The 20,439-nt window shown below is 41.0% G+C and overlaps 1 protein-coding gene across 4 annotated transcripts in view; it reads right to left on the bottom strand.

Moving 5' to 3' along the window:
- Hk (potassium voltage-gated channel subfamily A regulatory beta subunit hyperkinetic) overlaps positions 1-20,439 on the bottom strand; it is a gene marked incomplete at its 5' end in the record, with an annotated part of 361,653 nt that overhangs the window by 1,235 nt on the left and 339,979 nt on the right. For 3 of the 4 annotated variants that reach the window (XM_076179720.1, XM_076179722.1, XM_076179723.1), the window contains 2 exon segments: positions 1-2,210; positions 2,657-2,814. The exon segment at positions 1-2,210 is cut by the window's left edge and continues 1,235 nt beyond it. In XM_076179720.1, coding sequence (XP_076035835.1) covers positions 2,713-2,814 — 102 coding nt within the window. 4 annotated transcript variants of the gene reach the window in all.

Below are 20,439 nucleotides of genomic sequence, written 5' to 3'. Positions count from 1 at the left end.
AAACCCCCCCTAGTCACGTTGCAGTATCCTAAAAGCTGTCTGAAGATTGGGAGCTTGGCAATTGTTATCAAACTGTTTACATTGAAATGGAAATTTCGTTCCTAGTCTAGATTCTTCTACCTAAAATGAAATAATCCTTTACTTGTAGAATACAATATTGCCTCCTAAGTATATTTTATAAATCTGTAAAACCTGAATTCTAGATGGATGTTTACGGGATTACATACATCATGCAAAGAGTCAGTGATGATTTTGAGATATCATACTACCAAGGGGAGCAGGTGGTGGCTGCCTCAAATCAGATGATAACAATAGTTGAAAAGTGTGGTGTCATTGCATTATGTACAGTACTCATGAGCCAAGGCTTTTATTATTATTATAATTACTATTATTGATAATATAATAATTATTATTATTATTATATGGGACCGACAGACGAGATAGAAAAAAATGTGGTAGGATTTGTTCGTCCCAGTGGTCGGTGCTGCCCCCCTCCTCCTCCGCGCCCCGACCTTCTTTTCTTTTGGCAGCCCACCACCGGGCCGCCTGACTAGCCTTCCACCGCCTTTCCTGAAGGAGGGAGGTCCGGTGAGGCGCAAACAGCAGCGACAACATGATTGTTGCAGGTGACCTTTTATATAACCCATAGGGTTGCAGCTCCCTGGAGGCTGCCAGGGGCTATTGTTCCACGTTCAATGGGGAATGAAAGCTCTATGAGGGCTGGCTAACTATTAGCCAAGATTAAATGCTTACATTCTACGTGGGATAATCTTGCCCCTTGGCAAAATCAGGAGGGAGTGGAAAAAGGGAAGTGTGGGTGTGGGGAGGGGGAGGGGGGAATTGACTACATGGTAGCCCTAGAAAGGCAAACTGGTATGCCCCAGAGAGAGCACAAGAATGCCTGCAAGCGGAGATGGTACCCGTGTGAGGGGGGAGGGGGGCCCTTTACGCTGCCTGGGTGTGGGGCCAGCGGACGAGCTACAGCATGGTACAACGTTAGTAAGCGAGCTTACAAAGGCATTCATCGAATATGGCCGATGTGTCCACTGCAGAGGCGCGAGGGGAAAGTGGGACCCGCGCCATCTCCTGAAATCGTTGACTTGGGCACCAGGGCAGTGGAGCTGTGAAGGGGGTGGGCCAGAAACGAACCAATGGTAAATCCAACGCGGAGGTGGTGGGCTCCTTAGTATGGGCTGGCTGCCGCCACGCGAAACACTGAACATGGAAGAAGTGGCGCGGATCCCCACTATGGTTTCCATCACCTGTGCAGTGTGCAAATGGCCACGTATCACATGTCAGCTTGTGAAGGCTTGGTGCTCGTCGTCGGAGGAAGGGCGACGCTTTAAATGACCGGAAGTCGAGTGAGACCCGCGAGAGAAGGAGGGCTGCCGGTTGCTGCCACTCAGCTCCACCGCCGCAAAAAAACCAGCCTCAACATTGGCAAAGATACTCTTATTTCTTTCTCGGCGCTCTTTAACTACAAAGACTTTCTTTATATTACAAGTAATAGGGTGACTTTGCTTTCTAGTATTCACTGTCATCGAAAACTAGATGATTTGTAAGGCTCTTATATGCATTCTCTAAACTTTCCTAAGGCTTTGATACTCCTACATGTAATCTAAGGTGTTATGTTTTTCTCTCGCTATTGGGGTTTGGGTACTCCTCGATTCTAATTATTTTTGAAATATCATTCTGTAAGGGAAAAGACCACTCCTACAATTAAAATTCGGCCTCAGCTTCTTGTTGGTAAAAGAAAAAAAAAATATTGCCCACGAAATACACGGATTGAATTCTTTGCTGTGTTGATTATGGTGAAGGGTTCTGGGAAATATCAAATATGTATTTTGTTACACTTTCTTCTTTTTTTCCCCTGAAAATTTCTAGAGCTGCCAGATCACACCTTGACAGCATAATGAAAACATGGTCAGGAGAGCACAGTTGAGGCATTGTTGGAAATTTGTGGTGTAAATAGTTGAGGCGTTTCTTCTTCTTTCTGATAGGTTGATTGGCTGGTTTTGGTGATGTAATACAGAGGAGGGATCTTCCAAGGAGGCTAGAGGGTCCTCGAAGAAGACAATAAGATCTTCGCGTTCTTCTTGAGAAAGACGGTGTTGTGTCTTAGCCCACTTGAAGATGATCCTGATGCCGTTGACTTTGTTCTCAGCCTCTTACATGATGACGCAGAAAGGCGTGGCATTCTTCTGTGGAATCTGTTGGGGGGAGAAGATCTGTGAGTAGTTAGGAACCCACGAAGTGGACCGTCTTAATTACTAGCATGCGTCCTCTGTATGGGGCACTTCGTTAAGCAGTCTTCAAACAGACAAGGCGCTTACACGCCTATAGAATTGCATCAAAATCTTGCAGAGCATGCAAGGCCATGCAGAGCATAATAATGATAACAATAATACGAAACATGGTAAGAGATGTAAACCTCTCCCGTGAGTGAGTTTGTGAGAGTGAGTCGCGAGAGTGAGAGTGATAACAAAGTGATCATTTGCAGCCTAAAACAGCCAATGTCAAGATGCAAAAATGCCAAAAGCCCAGTTGTGATCCCCAAGCCAGTGTTGAATACAACAAAAAGTGTTTCCGATCCCCTATAAGGTTTACAATCCCCTTTGCTAAGGCTATAAGTAAATGTGAGAGGAAGCGGCCGGACCTATGTGTCTATACCTCCTCCTCTGGATCCTCCCCCCCATGGGGGTGGAGCTCTTGTCATCTTTGTGCAAGGGTCGAGATCACAGGAGGTCGCACTGGCTTGTTCTCCAAAATGCGGTCGACCTCCTGGAGGTGTTCTGGTTTTAATTTAGGCACAACCTGCAAGAAGAAAGTAATCAAATTAAACGTCGTCTCTTTGAACTGATTTCTTTTTTTTGTGTCTGAAACGTGTAAGGTGGTGAAGAGCCAGAAGGTGTGTGGCTGTGACCAAAGCTTTATGCACTTTGGGAACTGTTGGGACAAGTAACAAACAATCACTACTAGGAATCGGAGGGAAGTGCGGCACTCGAACTTGTGACTGGGAGGATACGAACATACCTAGACTCAAATTCAAGTCCGGTTCCAACTTAATCCATATTTTTTTATTTCCAATTATCACATTTAGATTTGAACTCATGCATTGTTTGAGCTTGGGCTATATCACCTTCTAAGCTACTCCATATCTATATGGAAAACTGTATTTCTTCACATCCTTTCGACTTATGGTCTTTCCTAATTTCCTTTCATGACCTCTTCAAGCCCTCCCATCTTTAATCAGATCTCTTCTATCAGTGCAATCTATCCCCTTTATTGACCCGATATGTTACCCCTCTCTCTTCGATTTTTTAGAGTTGGTAGACCCATTACTTTTAATCTTTCCTCGTATGGTTTATCTGCCAGGCTGGAGACCAATTTGGTTGCTGCCTTTTGTATTCTCTCAATCTTGCTTATATCCTTCACTCTATGCGGAGACCATACCACTGACGCACATTCCAGTCTTGGACGCATCAGGGTTTTGATAATTTTTTCATCATCTCTTCATCCACATCATGGAATGCCACTTTAATCTTCTCCCACAATCCTGCTGATATGTCTGTCAGGTGACAGGTTGTCTTTTATCAAGACTCCCAAGTCTTTCTCCTCATGTGTGTGTATTTACCTAGTTGTATTTACCTAGTTGTATTTTACGGGAAGGGGAGCTATGCTCGTGGGGTCCCGTCTTCATATCTCATTTTATCTAAACTATTTTTAAATTCATGTATTGTTTTTGCACACACCACTTTCTCATCTAACTTGTTCCAACTGTCTATTACTCTGTGAGGAAAGCTGTTCTTTTTCAAATCTCTTCTATAGCTGTCTTTTTTTATTTTTTTTCCGTGTCCTCTAGTATTTCTGTCATCCCATTTTATCAGATTCTCTCTGTCAGTAATTTCTATGCCTTTCATGATTCTGTAAATAGCTATCAAATCTCCTCTCTCTCTTCTTTGCTCTAGTGTCTGTAGTTCAAGTTTTTTCTAGTCTCTCTTCATATGATAGTTTTGAGAGTGTTGGTGCCAATTTTGTAATTGCTCTTTGTATTCTTTCAAGTTTTCTTATACATTTTTTTGTACTTGGTGACCATATCGTTGCTGCATATTCCAATCTTGGTCTTATCAGGGTGATTAGAATTTTCTTCACCATTTCTTCATCCAGGTATGTAAATGCAACTTTGATTGTTCTTATTAAATTATAAGTTTCTCCAAAAATCTTATTTATATGTTTCTCAGGTGACATATTATTCATAACAATGACTCCCAGGTCCTTCTCATTTTCTACTTTTTTTATTCCTTCTTCTCCCAATTTATATGCTCCTGTTATTCTGTTTTTGCTTTTTCCAAATTCCATTATACTACACTTTTTTGTATTGAACTCTATCTCCCACTTCCTACTCCATTCTTGTACTTTATTTAGATCTCTCTGTAGTGATTCACAATCTTCTTCAGTTTTCACTCTTTTCAGTAGTTTTGCATCATCTGCAAAGAAGCTCATATAGCTTTCTATTCCTTCATCCATATCATTAATATATATAGCAAACATTATTGGGGCCAGAACTGTTCCCTGCGGAACACCGCTTATTACTTCATCCCATTTTGAGTGCTGGTTTCTTATCACTACTCTCATTTTTCTTTCTTGCAAAAAGTCCTCCATCCAATTTAGTAGTTTGCCCTGTATTCCTCCTTCAGTTTCTAATTTCTTAAGCAACTTCTTATGTGGTACTTTGTCAAAAGCTTTCTTTAGGTCTAGAAATGCACAGTCCGCCCATCCATCTCTTTCTTGTATTATATCTATTAGCCTTGAATAGAAACATATTAAATTGGTGACGCATGATCGTCCTTGTCTGAATCCAAATTGCCTTGGATTTAACACTTTGTTTTTTTTCTAAATATTTGACCCATCTACTTTTGATAATTCTTTCACAAATTTTTGCTATTGTACTTGTTAGAGAGACTGGTCTATAGTTGGTAGGTTCTTCTTTATTTCCTCCTTTATATATAGGTACTATATTTGCTTTTTTCCAATCTTCTGGAACTTTTCCTTCTTTCAAGGAACTATTTAGTATGCTATGTATTTTGTCTGCCAGTTCATTCCTGCATTCTTTCAGTATCCAGTTTGCCATTTCATCTGGTCCATGCGATTTTCTGACATCAAGATTACTCAAGTGTGTTAATATTTCATTCTTTGTTACTTCTATTTCTTCCATAGGGGGGACTTTCTCTTTCCATTCGTTCTCTTCAGGTTGTATGTTCTCCCTTGTAAACACTGATTTAAAATGTTTGTTCATAATTTCCGCCATTTCCATTTCCTCAGTGTATTCAACTCCCTCCTGTCTTAATTTCTCCAAGTCTTGTTTGTTTTTCAGTTTATTGTTTACAAATCTGTAGAATAGTTTTGGTTGATCTTTACACTTTTCTATGATATCTTTTTCATATTTTCTCTTTTCCTCTCTGCACATTTGTACATATTCATTTCTATAACAGGTATATATTTTCCATTTTTCAGGTCTTCTGTCTTTTTTCCATCTGGTCCAGGCTTTGTCTCTTTTGTCTTTTAACTCCCTACAGCTTTTGTTGTACCAGCATTTTACATATTCTTTTTCTTGTTTTTGTCTTGGGACATACTTTTCCACTCCTTTTTTGTAAATTTTTGTCAAAATATTCCATTTCTCTTCTACTGTTGTTTCTTTTTTGTATATTTCTTCCCATATGCAAAGGGGGACGGAGAGGGGGGGTCGCCGATTAAATGAAGCGGCCTTGCTGTGGTTGTACTGTGTCTTGCGACACTGCTTCTGACCCTGGGGGGTGGGGGGGGTGCTGGGATGACCCGTCATCCTGGAGGTGCTCAGATGAGAGGAAGGGTGGGAGGGGTGTGGAGTGTATTTGGGGATGAAATGGGTGGGAGTGTTTTTATGCCTTTCCCTTTTTGGCTACCTCCCTTGGAAGGGGGAAAAAGCCTTGGTATATGTATGTATGTATGTATATTTCTTCCCAGTTTTCCTTTTGAAAGAATTCTCTTATTTTATCAAAGTTTGTTTTTTCATACATCATTCTTCCTTTTCTATATTGTTCATTTCTTTTCATATATTTTTCTTCATTAAGTTCCAGTTCAATCAATATGTGGTCACTTTTACTTATTGGTGTTTTATATTCAATTTTGTCCACTATTCTAGGTTCGGATGTAATTACTAGGTCTAGTCTCGATGGCTCTTTTTCATTTCTATACCTAGTGTTCTCCTGTATCCATTGTGTCATTGTATGGTCAGTAACCATCTCAAGTAGAGCGTTTCCCCATGAGCCGTCTCCACCCTTTACTGTCATTTCTTCCCAGCAGATTTCTTTGCAATTAAAGTCGCCCATCATAACTATTCTTCCTCCCTCTTCCATTATCTTGTTTAATGCTATCTTTGTGTCCTCTAACATACTTTTATGTTCACTCTCTTCCCATGAGGCTGTTTTCGGGGGCACACATAATTTATCACAAACTTTCTGTTCTTCTTATCTCTGTCTTCTACTTCCATCATTATCATCTCTACTGTATTCTTTCCATATGTGACACACTTCACGTTTATATCCTTCTTAGTCAGGAACATAACTCCACCCCCTTCCTTTTTCACTCTGTTTCTAATCCAATAATTATATGCATCATGTCCTACACTGTTGGGTGGTAGTGGACCTTTTAATTTTGTTTCTACAATTCCCATTATGTCTGGTTCTTTTTCCTTCAAATAATCATTCAGTTCATTCAATCCTGTTATTAATCCATCTATATTTGTGTAAGACACTCTTAGTTTTCTGCCACTTCCATTGTGTTCTCTGTTTCCCTTTTGTTTTTCTCTTGTATGTCGACTTTCTTTAGTTTCATATTCACTACTCTCCAATAGAATCTCTCTTTTTCTGACTCCGTTCTTATCTCGTTTTTTTCCTTAGCTTCAAGTCTTTTCTGTTTTTCTTCCTCTCTTTCCTCTTTATTCATTTCTCTTTTTATCCATACCTTTTTATATTGTTCATTTGTTGCTAGTTTCCCTGTTTTGGATAAGATATTCTCAGCCGTAGTTTGTGACCTGAATTTAATCTTAATTGGTCTGGTCTTGTCTGTACTATATTTCCCGAGCCTGAATTTCTCTTCGATTTGTTTCATTATTTCTGGTTCATCTTCCTGAACTAATTCTAGTAAATTTCTTACTTTTTCATTTTCCTCTTTGATTCTTGTGGTTCTATCTGGGTTATGTTTCTCTTCCATTCCTAATATAATTATACATTTCTTTCTGTCTGCTAAGTCTCTTACTATATTCTCCTTCTGTCTCATCACTTTAATAACTGAGTCTTCAGTTTGTTCATTCATTTGCTGTCTGATTATGTCAGTGAATGCATCTTTGCTATTTTCTTGGATTTTTTTCCAACCCTCCTTGTTCTCCTTATTATTCTCCTTTAAGACTTTATTCTCTTCTTTTACTTCTTTTAACTGTTTTTTTAATTCTTCAATTTCCTTAGTTAAGTTTTTGTTCGCCTTCTCTAGTTCTTCCAATTTTTCAACTCTCTGCACAATGTTGTTAACGTGACCGAACTTAAATTCCCAGTGCTCGATCATATCGAGTTTCTCTTCTAGTCTTGTTAATCGGGGTGGGGGGGGGTGTTGTGTCCCCCCCACCCTCTTTAAATCCCTGGAAAATATTCTCATCATCTTCTACTGTATTGCTCTTATCTATACTTCTAATCTTTACATTTTTGTTAGACATTTCATCATCGCTAAATTGGTCCGGCCCTCGTTTGTTTAGATTTCGTCTGCCTGCCTGGGCCAAGTCCTCACCTTCCTCATTTCCTTCCATTTCCCTCAGTAATCCCTCCCCTTCTCCTTACTTTCCCTACACCACGAGCAATTTCCCCCCCCACCCTGTAAATACCATAGGTACTTCCTTTGCTTTGGGATCCACGAAATTTCACTTTTTCTTCAGAACGTCGTCTATGCCGTCCGTTCGTTGAAGTGTGTGTGTATGTGCATGTATATATATATATATATATATATATATATATATGTATATTTATGAATATACATATACATATATATATATATATACCGTCACCGTCTCTATAGACTAGAATTAGAAACCTGTTGAACAGAGTTTGTTCTGAATAACAAAGATAGGTGTTAGGGGAGGATTTAATTCGAGAGCCACATACATTTCCTTCCTTATAGTACCTTTCCATTTCATTTGCGGTCTTCTTTTTCCTTTTCCTTCCATCCAATTTTGAATTGTATACTCATTGTTCACTTTCATTCTGTTGGCATGACTAAACAATCTCTACAGAATTGTGTTTATGTTTTCTTTCATATTTGCGTACATGTTTTTCTTGTATTACCTACATTTTTTCCACATTACTCTCATTCAGCTTATTCTTTTAACTCTTCAATGTCTACCCATTTTCTTTTACATTTGTATTCGTTTCTGTTTGTATGTTTTTAGTTGTTTGGCTTTTCTTTATTGTGTTATCTTTTAATTACTGTTTGTGTTTTTGTTAGTTTGTTCTTGTTTTAGAAAATTCTTAATTTTTGTTTCACATATGTTATCTTTGTTTCTTTGTTATATTTTTTTTCTCTGCATTTTGTTTTTCGTATTTTGTTTGCCATTCCTTTTTTTTGTATTAATTTTGTTACCATTCTTTTTGTGTGTGTTAAGAACATCTGTCTCTTTCTCTATATGCTAAGGCTTTTTCCTCCTTACAAGGGAGGTAGCCAAGTCAGAGGCACATACCTATTCCCACCCACTTCACTCCCATCCACCACCCTTGCCTCCCTCTCATCTTAGCTCCTTATGGATGATGGGTCATCCCTGTATCCAGCTCACAGCCCTGGGTCAGAAGCAATGCAACAAGAACATAAAAAAGGGGGAAATCGCAAGAGACCGTAAGGCCCTGCAAGAGCTTTATCATTACCCGTCTGGGGTATTGGCTGCTTGTTATTGTGGCAAAGTAGCATGCAGTCGATACTTTAGGGTCTATATGGGGCACCCCTATGGACCAGAGCCACACATCATTTTGTCTATGATAGAGTAAAACTCTGTTCATAGAGTTATGATGACATTTTTATACTACGACTGTCCCTCCGTTATGCTGTCCCCCAACCCCTTGTTGCTGTCCTGTACCATTTCTCTGAGTATTTCTTTTTCTGTGGTGGGGGAAAAGAATACTGCCACCAAGTATTCTCACTTGGATCGTAAGAGGTGAGAAGAAAGGGACGGGGATTGGGACTAGGCATCCTTCTCCTTGTAGCCCCACAGGGCACATTCCTAAAAGTAAAGGCAAAGGCATAAGAGGGTCTGGAAGTTCTCGGACCAGCACCCTAAGGTTTGGGTCTTTTAATGTGCGTGGATTTGGTACAGATGAGAGTAAAAGGGAAGAGATAGGTAGTATGTTTGTGAGAAGAAAGATGGATAAGTTGGCTTTGAGTGAAACTAAGCTGAAAGGGAAGGGCGATTGTAAGTTTGGGAGTGTAAGTGGAAGGTTATCAGGAGTGAAGAGAGGGCGAAGGAGGGAAGGGGTGGCTATACTAGTAAGTGAAGAGATAGGTAAACGTGTAGTGGAGTGGAAGGAGGTTTCCTCAAGGATAATGTGGATGAAGGTGAAACTGGGAAAGGAGATGTGGGTTTTTGTAAGTGCATATGGGCCTGGCAGTGAGAAGAGTGTAGAAGAAAGGGAGGCCTTTTGGATAGATTTAAATGCATAGAGGGTTTAGGGAGAAGTGTAAATGTAATAGTACTGGGAAATATGGAGTTCCAGGAAAAAATCGTAGTGGAGAGTTGATGGTGGAAATGTGTCTAGAAAGAGAGTTGATGATAGCAAATACAGTGTTTCGGAAGAAAGTCAAGCATAAGTACACATGGGAGAGGGTGGTGGAGGGAAGGGTAGTGGATAGAGCTTTAATGGACTATGTAGTGGTAAATAGGATTATGATAGGAAGAGTTAAGGATGTACATGTGCTAAGGGGAGAGGGTGGGGGAATATCAGATCATTTTCTGGTGGAAGGTAAGTTGAGAGTGGAGGACAGATGGAGAAAGAGGAAAGGGACAAAAGGTAGGGAGGTGCTTAGAGTGCACTCTTTAAATGAAGAGGAAAAGGAGAAGGAGTACAAGAGGAAGCTGAAGGAGGGAGTGAAGGATAGAGTAGAGGTAGGTGTGGAGGAGGAATGGGGATGGTTCAAGGAGGGAGTCACAAAGTGTGCAAAGATGGTGTGTGGAACAAGAAGGACAGGAGGAAATAGAAGGAATGGTAGTGAATGGTGGGATGAGGAAATGAATAAGGTTGTAGAAGAGAAGAAGCGAGCTTACACAGATTGGTTACAAAATAGGACGAGGGAGTCATATGAGACGTACAAAGAAAAGAAAAGAGAAGTAAAGAAAAAGGTAAAGGAGGCAAAGAGGAGAGCAGATGTAAAATGGGGTAAGAGTATGACAGAAAATTTTGAAAGTAATAAAACGATGTTTTGGAAAGAAATTAACAGAGGAAGAGGAGGCGAATCAAGTAGAGAAGAAAAGGTAAAAGGTGCAGATGGAGAGATGATAATGAAGGAGAAGGCAGTAAGGGGAAGATGGGCAGAATATTTTAAGGAGTTGCTAAATGTGAAGAAGGATAGGGAGGGAAAGATAGTTGCAGTGGGAAATGCTAAGAAAGTGAGAGTGATGAGTGAGGAAAATGGAGGAGAAATAAGGAAGGATGAAGTGAAGGCAGCAGTTAAGATGATGAAAGCAGGTAAGGCACCTGGTCTGGATGGATGCCATGCAAAATGTCTTAAAAAAGGAGGTACAGTGATGGTGGACTGGTTGGTGAGGTTATTTAATGTTTGCTGGAGAGAGGGTAGAGTGCCGGAGGACTGGAGGAGTGCTTGTATAGTTCCACTTTACAAGGGAAAGGGGGACAAGTGTGAATGTAGTAGTTTCAGAGGGATTAGCTTGTTAAGTGTAGTTGGGAATGCTTATGGGAGGATCTTGATTGAGAGGATTAGGAGAGGAACAGAGGGAGTAATTGGTAAGGAACAGTGTGGATTTAGGACAGGTAGAGGTTGTGTAGATCAGATTTTTATGGTAAGACAGATATGTGAGAAAGCTATAGGAAAGGGGAAGGATGTTTTCTGGGCCTTTATGGATCTGGAAAAGGCTTACGACAGGGTAGACAGAAAGGCACTGTGGGAGGTTATGCAGATATACGGGATAGGAGGAAAGCTTCTGGGAGCTGTCAAGATTTTTTATGAGAGTAGTAGAGCTTGTGTCAGGATTAGAAATGGAGAGAGTGAGTGGTTTGAGGAAAAGGTGGGACTTCGTCAAGGATGCGTTATGTCACCCTGGCTGTTCAACTTATACATGGATGAGGTAGTGCGAGAGGTAAATGCAAGGGTAGTGGGTCAGGGATTGGAGATGGTTAAAGAAAATGGAGAAAAGTGGGAGGTGAGCCAGCTGTTGTTTGCGGACGACACTGCGCTTGTGGCAGGATCGGAGGAGGGATTGAGGAAGATGGTGACAGAGTTTGGGAGAGTGTGTGATAGAAGAAAGCTGAAGATAAATGTGGGTAAAAGTAAGGTGATGAGATGTACAAGGGGTGAAAGTGGCAGTAATCTGGAAGTGAGCATTAAGGGAGAGCAACTGGAGGAAGTGGATAGTTTTAGATACTTGGGTGCAAATGTGGCAGGAAAAGGTGGAGTAAATGTGGAGGTAGAATGTAGATTGAGAGAAGCGAGTAAATGCCTTGGTGGATTAAAAAGTATAATGAGGAATAGACATCTGGGAATGGATGCTAAGAGGAGACTGTATGAAGGAGTAATTGTGCCAACAGCACTGTATGGAGCAGAAACATGGAACATAAGAGAGGAAGAGAGAAGGAGCTTGAATGTGTTTGAGATGAAGTGTCTGAGAAGTATGATGGGGGTTACTAGGCTAGATAGAGTGAGAAATGAGGAGGTGAGGAGAACAGGGGTGGAAAGGGAGTTGGGAGATAGGGTTGATGAAAGAGTATTAGGATGGTTTGGACACATGGAAAGAATGAGTGAAGAAAGACTAGTAAAGGAGGTATGGAAGGCAGATGTGGAGGGAGTGAACATGAGGGGACGTCCTAGGATGAGATGGATGGATGGGGTGAAGGGGGCTTTGGGGAAGAGGGGAATGTCTGTTGAGGAAGGACGGGAGAGGACAGAAGACAGGGGTGAATGGAGAATGGTTGTATATGGAAGATGTTGTGATGCATGAGGTGGAATGGACGGGGGGATGGGGGGTGAGGTAGTGTGTGTGAGCAACATTTTGACGCAGCCCGAAGGGATTTCTCCCCGTCCTCTCCTTTATATGGGGGGACGGAGAGGGGGGGGTCGCCGATTTAATGAAGCGGCCTTGCTGTGGATGTGCTGTGTCTTGCGACACTGCTTCTGACCCAGGGCAGTGGACAGGGTGCAGGGATGACCCGTCATCTAGGAGGTGCTAAGATGGGAGGGAGGGTGGAGGGGTGTGGAGTGTATTCAGGGATGGAATGGGTGGGAATGATTTTATGCCTTTTCCTTTTTGGCTACCTCCCTTGTAAGGGGAAAAAAGCCTTGGTATATGTATATGTATGTATGTACATCGTGGATGCCAGTGCTGTAATACACGGTACTCGCACCTATGTATTTGAGCTGGGTGTATTATTCAGGCATATCACAAGAACATCTACTGATAAGTATGCGGCAATCCACAATTACACACGCAAAAAAAAAAAAAAAAAAGACTAAAAGCAAAAGAAACAGACCAAACACTTGTCTCAAATGACCCCACCTAATTCGCTAATTAGCGTAACTATCTCTTCACTCGTTGCAGAAGTACTCATCACCACACACCAGTCACATCGCTTTTGCCACCAACTGGACAGGACTTCCCCTTTGTACATCTCGCGTGAAGTGTTGCTGGACGACTGGTTAATGGTGCAGGTTGATTTGACATGTACTCAAATCAGGAGAAGGCAGATATGCACTTCGTGTATAGTTTGGTGAACAGTAATGCTGTACAGGCTTTCTATTAGGAAGAGTTCCCAGACCGAAGATGCCCCAATAGGAAAACGTTTGTGAATATCCATCGCCACCTGTGTGAATATGGGGCATTATTCGAACCTCGTGCTGGCGACAGAGGACGACAAAGGTCTACGACGCCTTAGGAAGAAGAGCAGATACTGGATATTGTGAATGATACTCCTGAAATCAGTACACGACAGTTGGCAAGGTAAGTGGTTGTTCCTCATTCGAGTGTCTGGAGAGTGTTGCAAGTTGGGCCTATATCTGCAACGTGTACAGAGATTACCTTGCATGAGTTGCGTTCTGTCAATGGTGCTTGGAGCAGTGTACTGCAAATTCAAGCTTTCCCGGCTTCGTGATCTTCACAGATGAAGCACAGCTTACACGAGACAGAATACTCAACTTCCACAATCAGAATGTATGGGCAGAGGAAAATCAACACAAACAATTGTTCCAACACGTCACCAACAGCGGTTCTCACTTAACATCTGGGCCGGTGTTGTTGGTGATAGGTTATTGGGACGCCGCGTACTCCCGAGCAAGCTTACGGGTGATGCGTACAAGCGTTTCCTGGAAAACAACATGCCTGATTTCTTGGACGATGTTCCACTGATCACTCGTCGACAATTGCACTTCATGCATGATGATGTTCCCGGACACTTCAGTCACGTATCCCGCAGGTACCTGGACCAATTGCATGGCCTCTACACTCATTTGAACTAAATCCCTTGGATTTCTACCTGTGGGGCTATTTGAAATCACTGGCGTATTCATCTCGTGTAAATGATGTTGACACTCTCCGCAACTGAATTGTAGCAGGATGCGAGACAATACAAAGCACGCGAGGAATGTGGGAACGTGTTCGCGAGTCCATGAGGCGTCGATTGAAGGCTTGCATTAGGGCAGGGGTGATTTTTTTTTTTTAACATTTGCTATAGGGCAGTGTTGTCCGAACATTTTCGCCTAATGTACCATTTATTACCTTCTTCTACTGTTACGTACCCCCCACCCCCCAACCCACCATGGCTGGACAAACTCAGCTTCTAATATAATAAAGTAGTAGCCTCTGTCTGTCTGTCTGTTTGTTTGCATGTTTGTTTGATCACGAACTCCTCCTAGGGTTTTGCAGATAGACCCCCATAACCACATATATTCTGATACCCTATCCCTCCAGGTACTTGGATAACTATTTTTCATAATTTAAAAAAAAAAAAAAATGGTTAGGGGGGTTAAAGTTAGGTGGGTTATGGTTAGGTGAGTGATTATTCACGAACTACTCCTAGGTTTTTGCAGATAGACCTCTATAACCATATATATTCTGAAACCTTATAACCCAAGGTACTTGAAAAACTATCTTTCATTTGTCTGTCTGTCTGTTTGTTTGTTCAGGAACTCCTAGGGTTTTGCATATAGACCCCCATAACTATATATATTCTGATACCCTATCACTTCTGGTCCTTGGATAACTATATTTCATTTTCAAAAAAATATATATTTTGGTTAGGGTTAAGGGTTAAAGTTAGGCGGGGTATGGTTAGGTTAGAGATTATTCACGAACTCCTCCTAGGTTTTTGTAGATAGACCCCTATAACCATATATATTCTGAAACCTTATAACCTAAGGTGCTTGGATTACTATCTTTCATTTGTCTGTCAATTTGTTTATTTGTTTGTATGTTCACGAACTCCTCTTAGGGTTTTGCAGATAGACCCCTTAACCATATATATTCTGATACCCTATCACTCCAGGTACTTGGATAACTATGTTTCATTTAAAAGAATATATATTTTGGTTAGGGTTAAGGGTTAAAGTTAGGTGGGGTATGGTTAGGTTAGGGATGATTCACGAACTCGCAGCAACGCGCGGGTAATTTGGCTAGTTATTTGATATAATGTAAATAACATATTAATTATGTGTGTGTGTGTTCTTTGTTTGTTCGCCTACCCATCCCTCCGCTACCTCTCTCTTTGCCGCCATAGAACATGCGGTGTTTCTGGTGTGTGTGTGTGTGTGTGTGTGTGTGTGTGTGTGTGTGTGTGTGTGTGTGTGTGTGTGTGTGTGTGTGTGTGTGTTCTTTGTTCATGTTACCCTTATGATCTATGATGCGTACCCCCAAGGGTACGCGGATCCCAGTTTGGACAAGTCTAGGGCACTCGAAAACAATATTTATGTGTCAGACATAGAAAATAAAGGCATTCTGGTTAGCACGTGTCTTACATGGGTTATACCCAGAAACCAATGTTTCCGGACCTATGTTCAGGAGAACTGTTTCCATGATTTAAATACAGGGGGCACAGTCCTGAAGTTATGCCATCTAAGTTTGAAACACCCTGTATACATACACAGGCAGAGACAGCATCACTCGAACCGGGACCTGTGTGTGTGTGTGTGTGTGTGTGTGTGTGTGTGTGTGTGTGTGTGTGTGTGTGTGTGTGTGTGTGTGTGTGTGTGTGTGTGTGTGTGTGTGTGTGTGTGATTCACCACCATGGTCTTAGATCACGTGTTGGACTCGTGATCAACAGCTATTTCCCTCCCGGAGGAGAGCTCAGAGCTCATATATGACCGATCTATGGGTAATGCTGTGTCCTTACACGCCCACACACACCCAACTCCCCGCCCATGAGAGTTGGAGTAACGACTCGCAGGGTAGCGATACTGAAATTATTTCAGCCCTGGGCGGGATTCGAACCCAGACCGCCGTAGTGGCAGCCGGGAACTCTACCACTGAGCCATGATGTGTGTATTCACTTGGTCTTTGGATCACGTGTTGGACTCGTGATCGACAGCTATTTCCCTCCTGGAAGAGAGCTCAGAGCTCGTAGGTCCGATCTATGGGTAATGCTATGACCTTGCACACACACACACCCCCAACTCCCCGCCCACGAGAGTCAGAGTAACGACCCGAGGCACAGCGATACCGAAGTAATTTCGGCCCTGGGCAGGATTCGAACTGGGTGCTGGAAGCATTTCTGCTTCCCAGTTCAGCGCTCTACCAACTATGCCACCGAGTCGGTGTGTGTGTGTGTGTGTGTGTGTGTGTGTGTGTGTGTGTGTGTGTGTGTGTGCGTGTAATGTGTATATGTTCGCTATGTATTTGAGTGTGTGTTCTGGTAACATATTCTATACCACCATTGGCAAGTTAAAACCGTAAGACTGATTTTAGTGCTCTCTCAGGGTGACAGACTGGTATCACATAATTTTTTATATAAATTTGCGGTTTGTTTTCACAAGTTTGTATATATTTCTTGTTTTTTTAGTCGTTATGTAAATGTTAATTTTTGGTTGTTAGTCATGGAATTTTATTTTTGTAAATTTTTGTTTTTGTTTGTTTTTATTCGTATGTTTTTCTCTCCTGAGTATTTTTTCCATTTTTGTTTTGTTTTCGTATTGCCTTCTTTGTTTTTGTGTTTTTTCTTTGTTTTATTTGTGTTTTAATATATATTTTGTTTTTCTAGGCTTTCTGCTTGTCATTTGTTCGTTGTGTGTTTTTTGTGGTGTTTCTGTTTTACATTATTATATTTTTTGCTCAAATTTCTTTGTATATTCTTTGTTTTTGTCTTCCTTGTTTGCTTTTTATCTGTATTTGTTTTCAATTTCTTTGTTCTAGTTATCATTTTTGTTTTCTATTTGTTTATTTTTATGTTTTGTATGGAATAATTTTGTTTTTGTGTTGAAATTGTTTTAGTTTCTTGTTCTTTGTTTGTATCTCTTATTTTTTGTTTTCTGTAATACTTTTTATTTGTCTTTTGGTGTTTGTAACTTTTTGTTTCGTGATCATTTTCATTGTAGTTAATGTTTTATTTTGTATTTTTTCTTTTGTTTCCGTTTTTCCTTGTTTGGTGTTGTCTTTGGATGTGTTGACTTTGTCTTATTAGTTTTATTTGTATTATTTTATGTTTTTCTTATTCTTCTGTGTACTGTTGTTTTATCTTTATGGTTACTTTGTTGATAGGTTTTGCAAATTATTTAATTTGATTTTTTTTTTCTTTTGGTTTGGTTTTATTTTTCTATTTATGTGTTTTTCAAAGATTTGTTCACATTTGTTTGTGTTGCTCTGTTTGCATTTTGTTTTTCATTATACTTTTCATGATTGTGTTTTTTTATGTTTGATTCTTGTTCTAAATTATTTACTATATGTGTTGTTCTGTATCAATTTTCTGTTTTGATTGTTTTTGTATAATTTTTGTTTGGTGAATTTATTGTGCTGTGGTTTGTTTTTGTTTATGCTCTGTCTCTTGCTTGTCTTTTACTTGTTTTTTGCGTTTGTGTGCTTTTTGTTTTTTGTATATAATGAATAAACACTCACGCACACACACACACACACACACACACACACACACACACACACACACAAACACACAAACACACACACACACACACACACACACACACACACACACACATATATATATATATATATACATATATATATATATATATATATGTCTATCAATCTGTCTGTATATCAAGAGCTTTCCCCCCTTGTAAGGGAGGTAGCCAAATCAGAGGCACGTAACTATTCCCAACCATTCCACTCCCCTCCACCACCCCTTCCCATCTCAGTTCCTTATGGATGATGGAGCATCCCTGCATCCGTCAAGTGCCCTGGGTCAAACGCAATGCAGTAAGACACAGCACATCCACAGTAAAGTCGCTTCACTCAATCGGCGACCCCCACCTCTGTCCCCTCAACCAGAAAAAGAGAAGACGGGGAGAAATATAATTCTCAGAAAATCACTCCCTATCCCTCATCCCTCCCATCTCTTGCCTTCTCCCTTCCTTGCTCAACAGACATTCCCCTTTTGCTCAACGCTCCTTTCACCCCATCCATCTATCTCATCCTTGGTCGTCCCTTCAAGTTCACCTCTGACTTTCACACCTCTTTTACTAATCGTTCATCACTCATTCTTTCCATGTGTCCAAACCATTCCAATAATATTTTATCAACCCTTTCTCCTCACCTCTATCCAACCTTGTAACCTCTTCCATAATTCTCAGAGATTTCATCTCAAACACATTTAATCTTTTCTTCTCTGCCTCTCTTAAATTCCAAGTCTCTGCCCCATACAATACCGTCGGCACAATAATCCCTTCATAAAATATCCTCTTTGCATCCATTCCCAGTGGCCTATTTCTTATAAAAAAATTCAATCCCACAAGTTATTTACTTGATTCTCTCAATCTCCCTTTCATGCCTCATACGACCCCAAATACCTAAAGCTCTCCACTTCCTCCATCCTCTCTCCTTTTAGACGTGTCACTGTCATCCTCTATCCTTGTACATCTCACCACCTTATTTTTACCCATATTTATTTTAATCTTTCTCCTATCGCATACCTTCCCGAATTCCGTCACCAACTCCCTTAATTCCTCCTCTGACCCTGCCACAAGCACAGTGTCGTCCCAAACAACAACTGGCTCACCTCCCACTTTTCTCCATTTCCTTTAACAATCTCCAATCCCCTGCCCATTACCCTCGCCTTTACCTCCCATCCCACCCCACACAATGAACAGCCATGGCGACATGACACAACCCTGGCTTTTACCTCAAACCACTCGCTCTCTCCATTTCCAAGCCTATCACAGGCTCTACTACTCTCGTAAAAACTCTTGACTGACCTAACAGTCATGTATATATATGTACAGTATATATATATATATGTATATATATATATATATATATATATATATATATATATATATATATATATTGTGTAGTATTGTATCCGACGGAAGTTTTTATGAAGACCTTCAATTCTTCTAAAAAAAGTTTATCGTCCTTAAGTAGAAAAAAAAAAAAAATCTTCGAAAATGTGGTGCATGAAGATGAGCAGCGTAAGTTCTTGTGTTTACTGGCGGACGTTTCGTGACATTTTCAACTGAATACATAAGTTTTGTACAGGGTTACAAATACATAAAAAAGGAACACTAGGAAAGGTCATTACAATTGAACAACTCAAAGTACAAGTGACGCCACGTGGGGAGCCTTAACGGACGAGTGAGGGGATGTCTCTAATGGGGGGAAGGGTCAGGAGATCAACATTCTGGACATTGACCGAAGGTGATAAGTCCTTTACATAAAGGGCTTCCAGTAATCCAAGACGTCGGGGGGCATCATCATCCTGGTCCAGTGCTATGGTGCCTTTAACTAGATGATCTCTAGTCGGGGGGGGGGGGGGTCCCCATGTTCTTGATGGATCCTTCTTGAAGGTTGCAAGTAAGACGTCTTGAGAGGCGAGTAGTCGTCATTCCTACGTAAGAAGTTTGAGTTCCACAGTCCTCGTGTTGACAAGTGCGCATGTAGATGACGTTTCTCTTCTGGAGGAGTTCAAGGGGAGTGAGGGAGTTATTCTTTAATAAAAGGTTAGACGACTTCTTGGATTGATAAAACATGTCAAATCTAGATGTTTATCTTCAGATACTGGTTTAAAATCACGGCGGATGATATTCATGACCCTTTCATCACTTTTGTATACCGATGTTATGTGGCCCTTATATCTCTCTTGATGGAGCAATCGGTTAATTCACTAACACTTGTCACGTGCTAGCCCCGGTTCGAGTCCTTGCCCGTACCACGTTTCAATTTCTGCATGTGGCCTCCTCGAGTCTCTCTGGATGTTGATGGCTTAGAGTTAAAGTGTATTATGGTTGATAAAATGTATATTTGTTCACTGGGACCCATTCAGTGTTGTACATATATATATATATATATATATATATATATATATATATATATATATATATGTGTGTGTGTGTGTGTGTGTGTATGTGTGTGTGTGTGTGTGTCTAGTTTCGGGCTTATGTCCACTGTACCACCGGTCGATTTCCTCCTTAATGGTTCCCTCCACAATGTAATTTGGAAAACAATTGTTTATGAGAACATGACAGGCCCGTTCATGTTCGTGGTGAACAGATCTCCAGTCTGGACAGTTAGTACCCTCCTAATGTAAGCGTTAAGCCTTTGTGTCTTGCGGGGCACTCGCTCTGACCATTTAGACAGCGCCCATTGTTGGTTGCTTTAACATAAACACCGGTTTTGTATCCGGAATCAAATATGGGGGGGACTAGTGCATCTAGAAAAGGGAGGGAGCCATGGATGCTACGTTCGGTGGTGAAAATGAGGCCTGATTCTTCCATGAGCCGCCGGAGGTGGTCTTCCAGTTGTTCGTCTTTATTAACCCTAACAAAAATGTCATCTATGTATCTACAGTAGATCTTAGGTTTCTTCTTCGACAGGACTCCAAGACGGAATCCCATTGCTACGCCGACTGTTTGCACGCATATGTGTCCTCTTGGGCTTCTACAAGGGACTTCTTTGGAGAAGATTTGGAGAAGGGATCGTAGGGCGTGTTCAGGGATATATAAGGTGGGAGTGGTATCGTTGAGATAGACTCTCTGTATGATAAAATC

Source organism: Oratosquilla oratoria, chromosome 43, assembly GCF_046742065.1.
Source record: "Oratosquilla oratoria isolate Oo_2021 chromosome 43, ASM4674206v1, whole genome shotgun sequence".
Classification (NCBI taxonomy): Eukaryota; Metazoa; Arthropoda; class Malacostraca; order Stomatopoda; family Squillidae; genus Oratosquilla; species Oratosquilla oratoria.
This window is presented reverse-complemented; position numbering and strand designations above follow the sequence as displayed.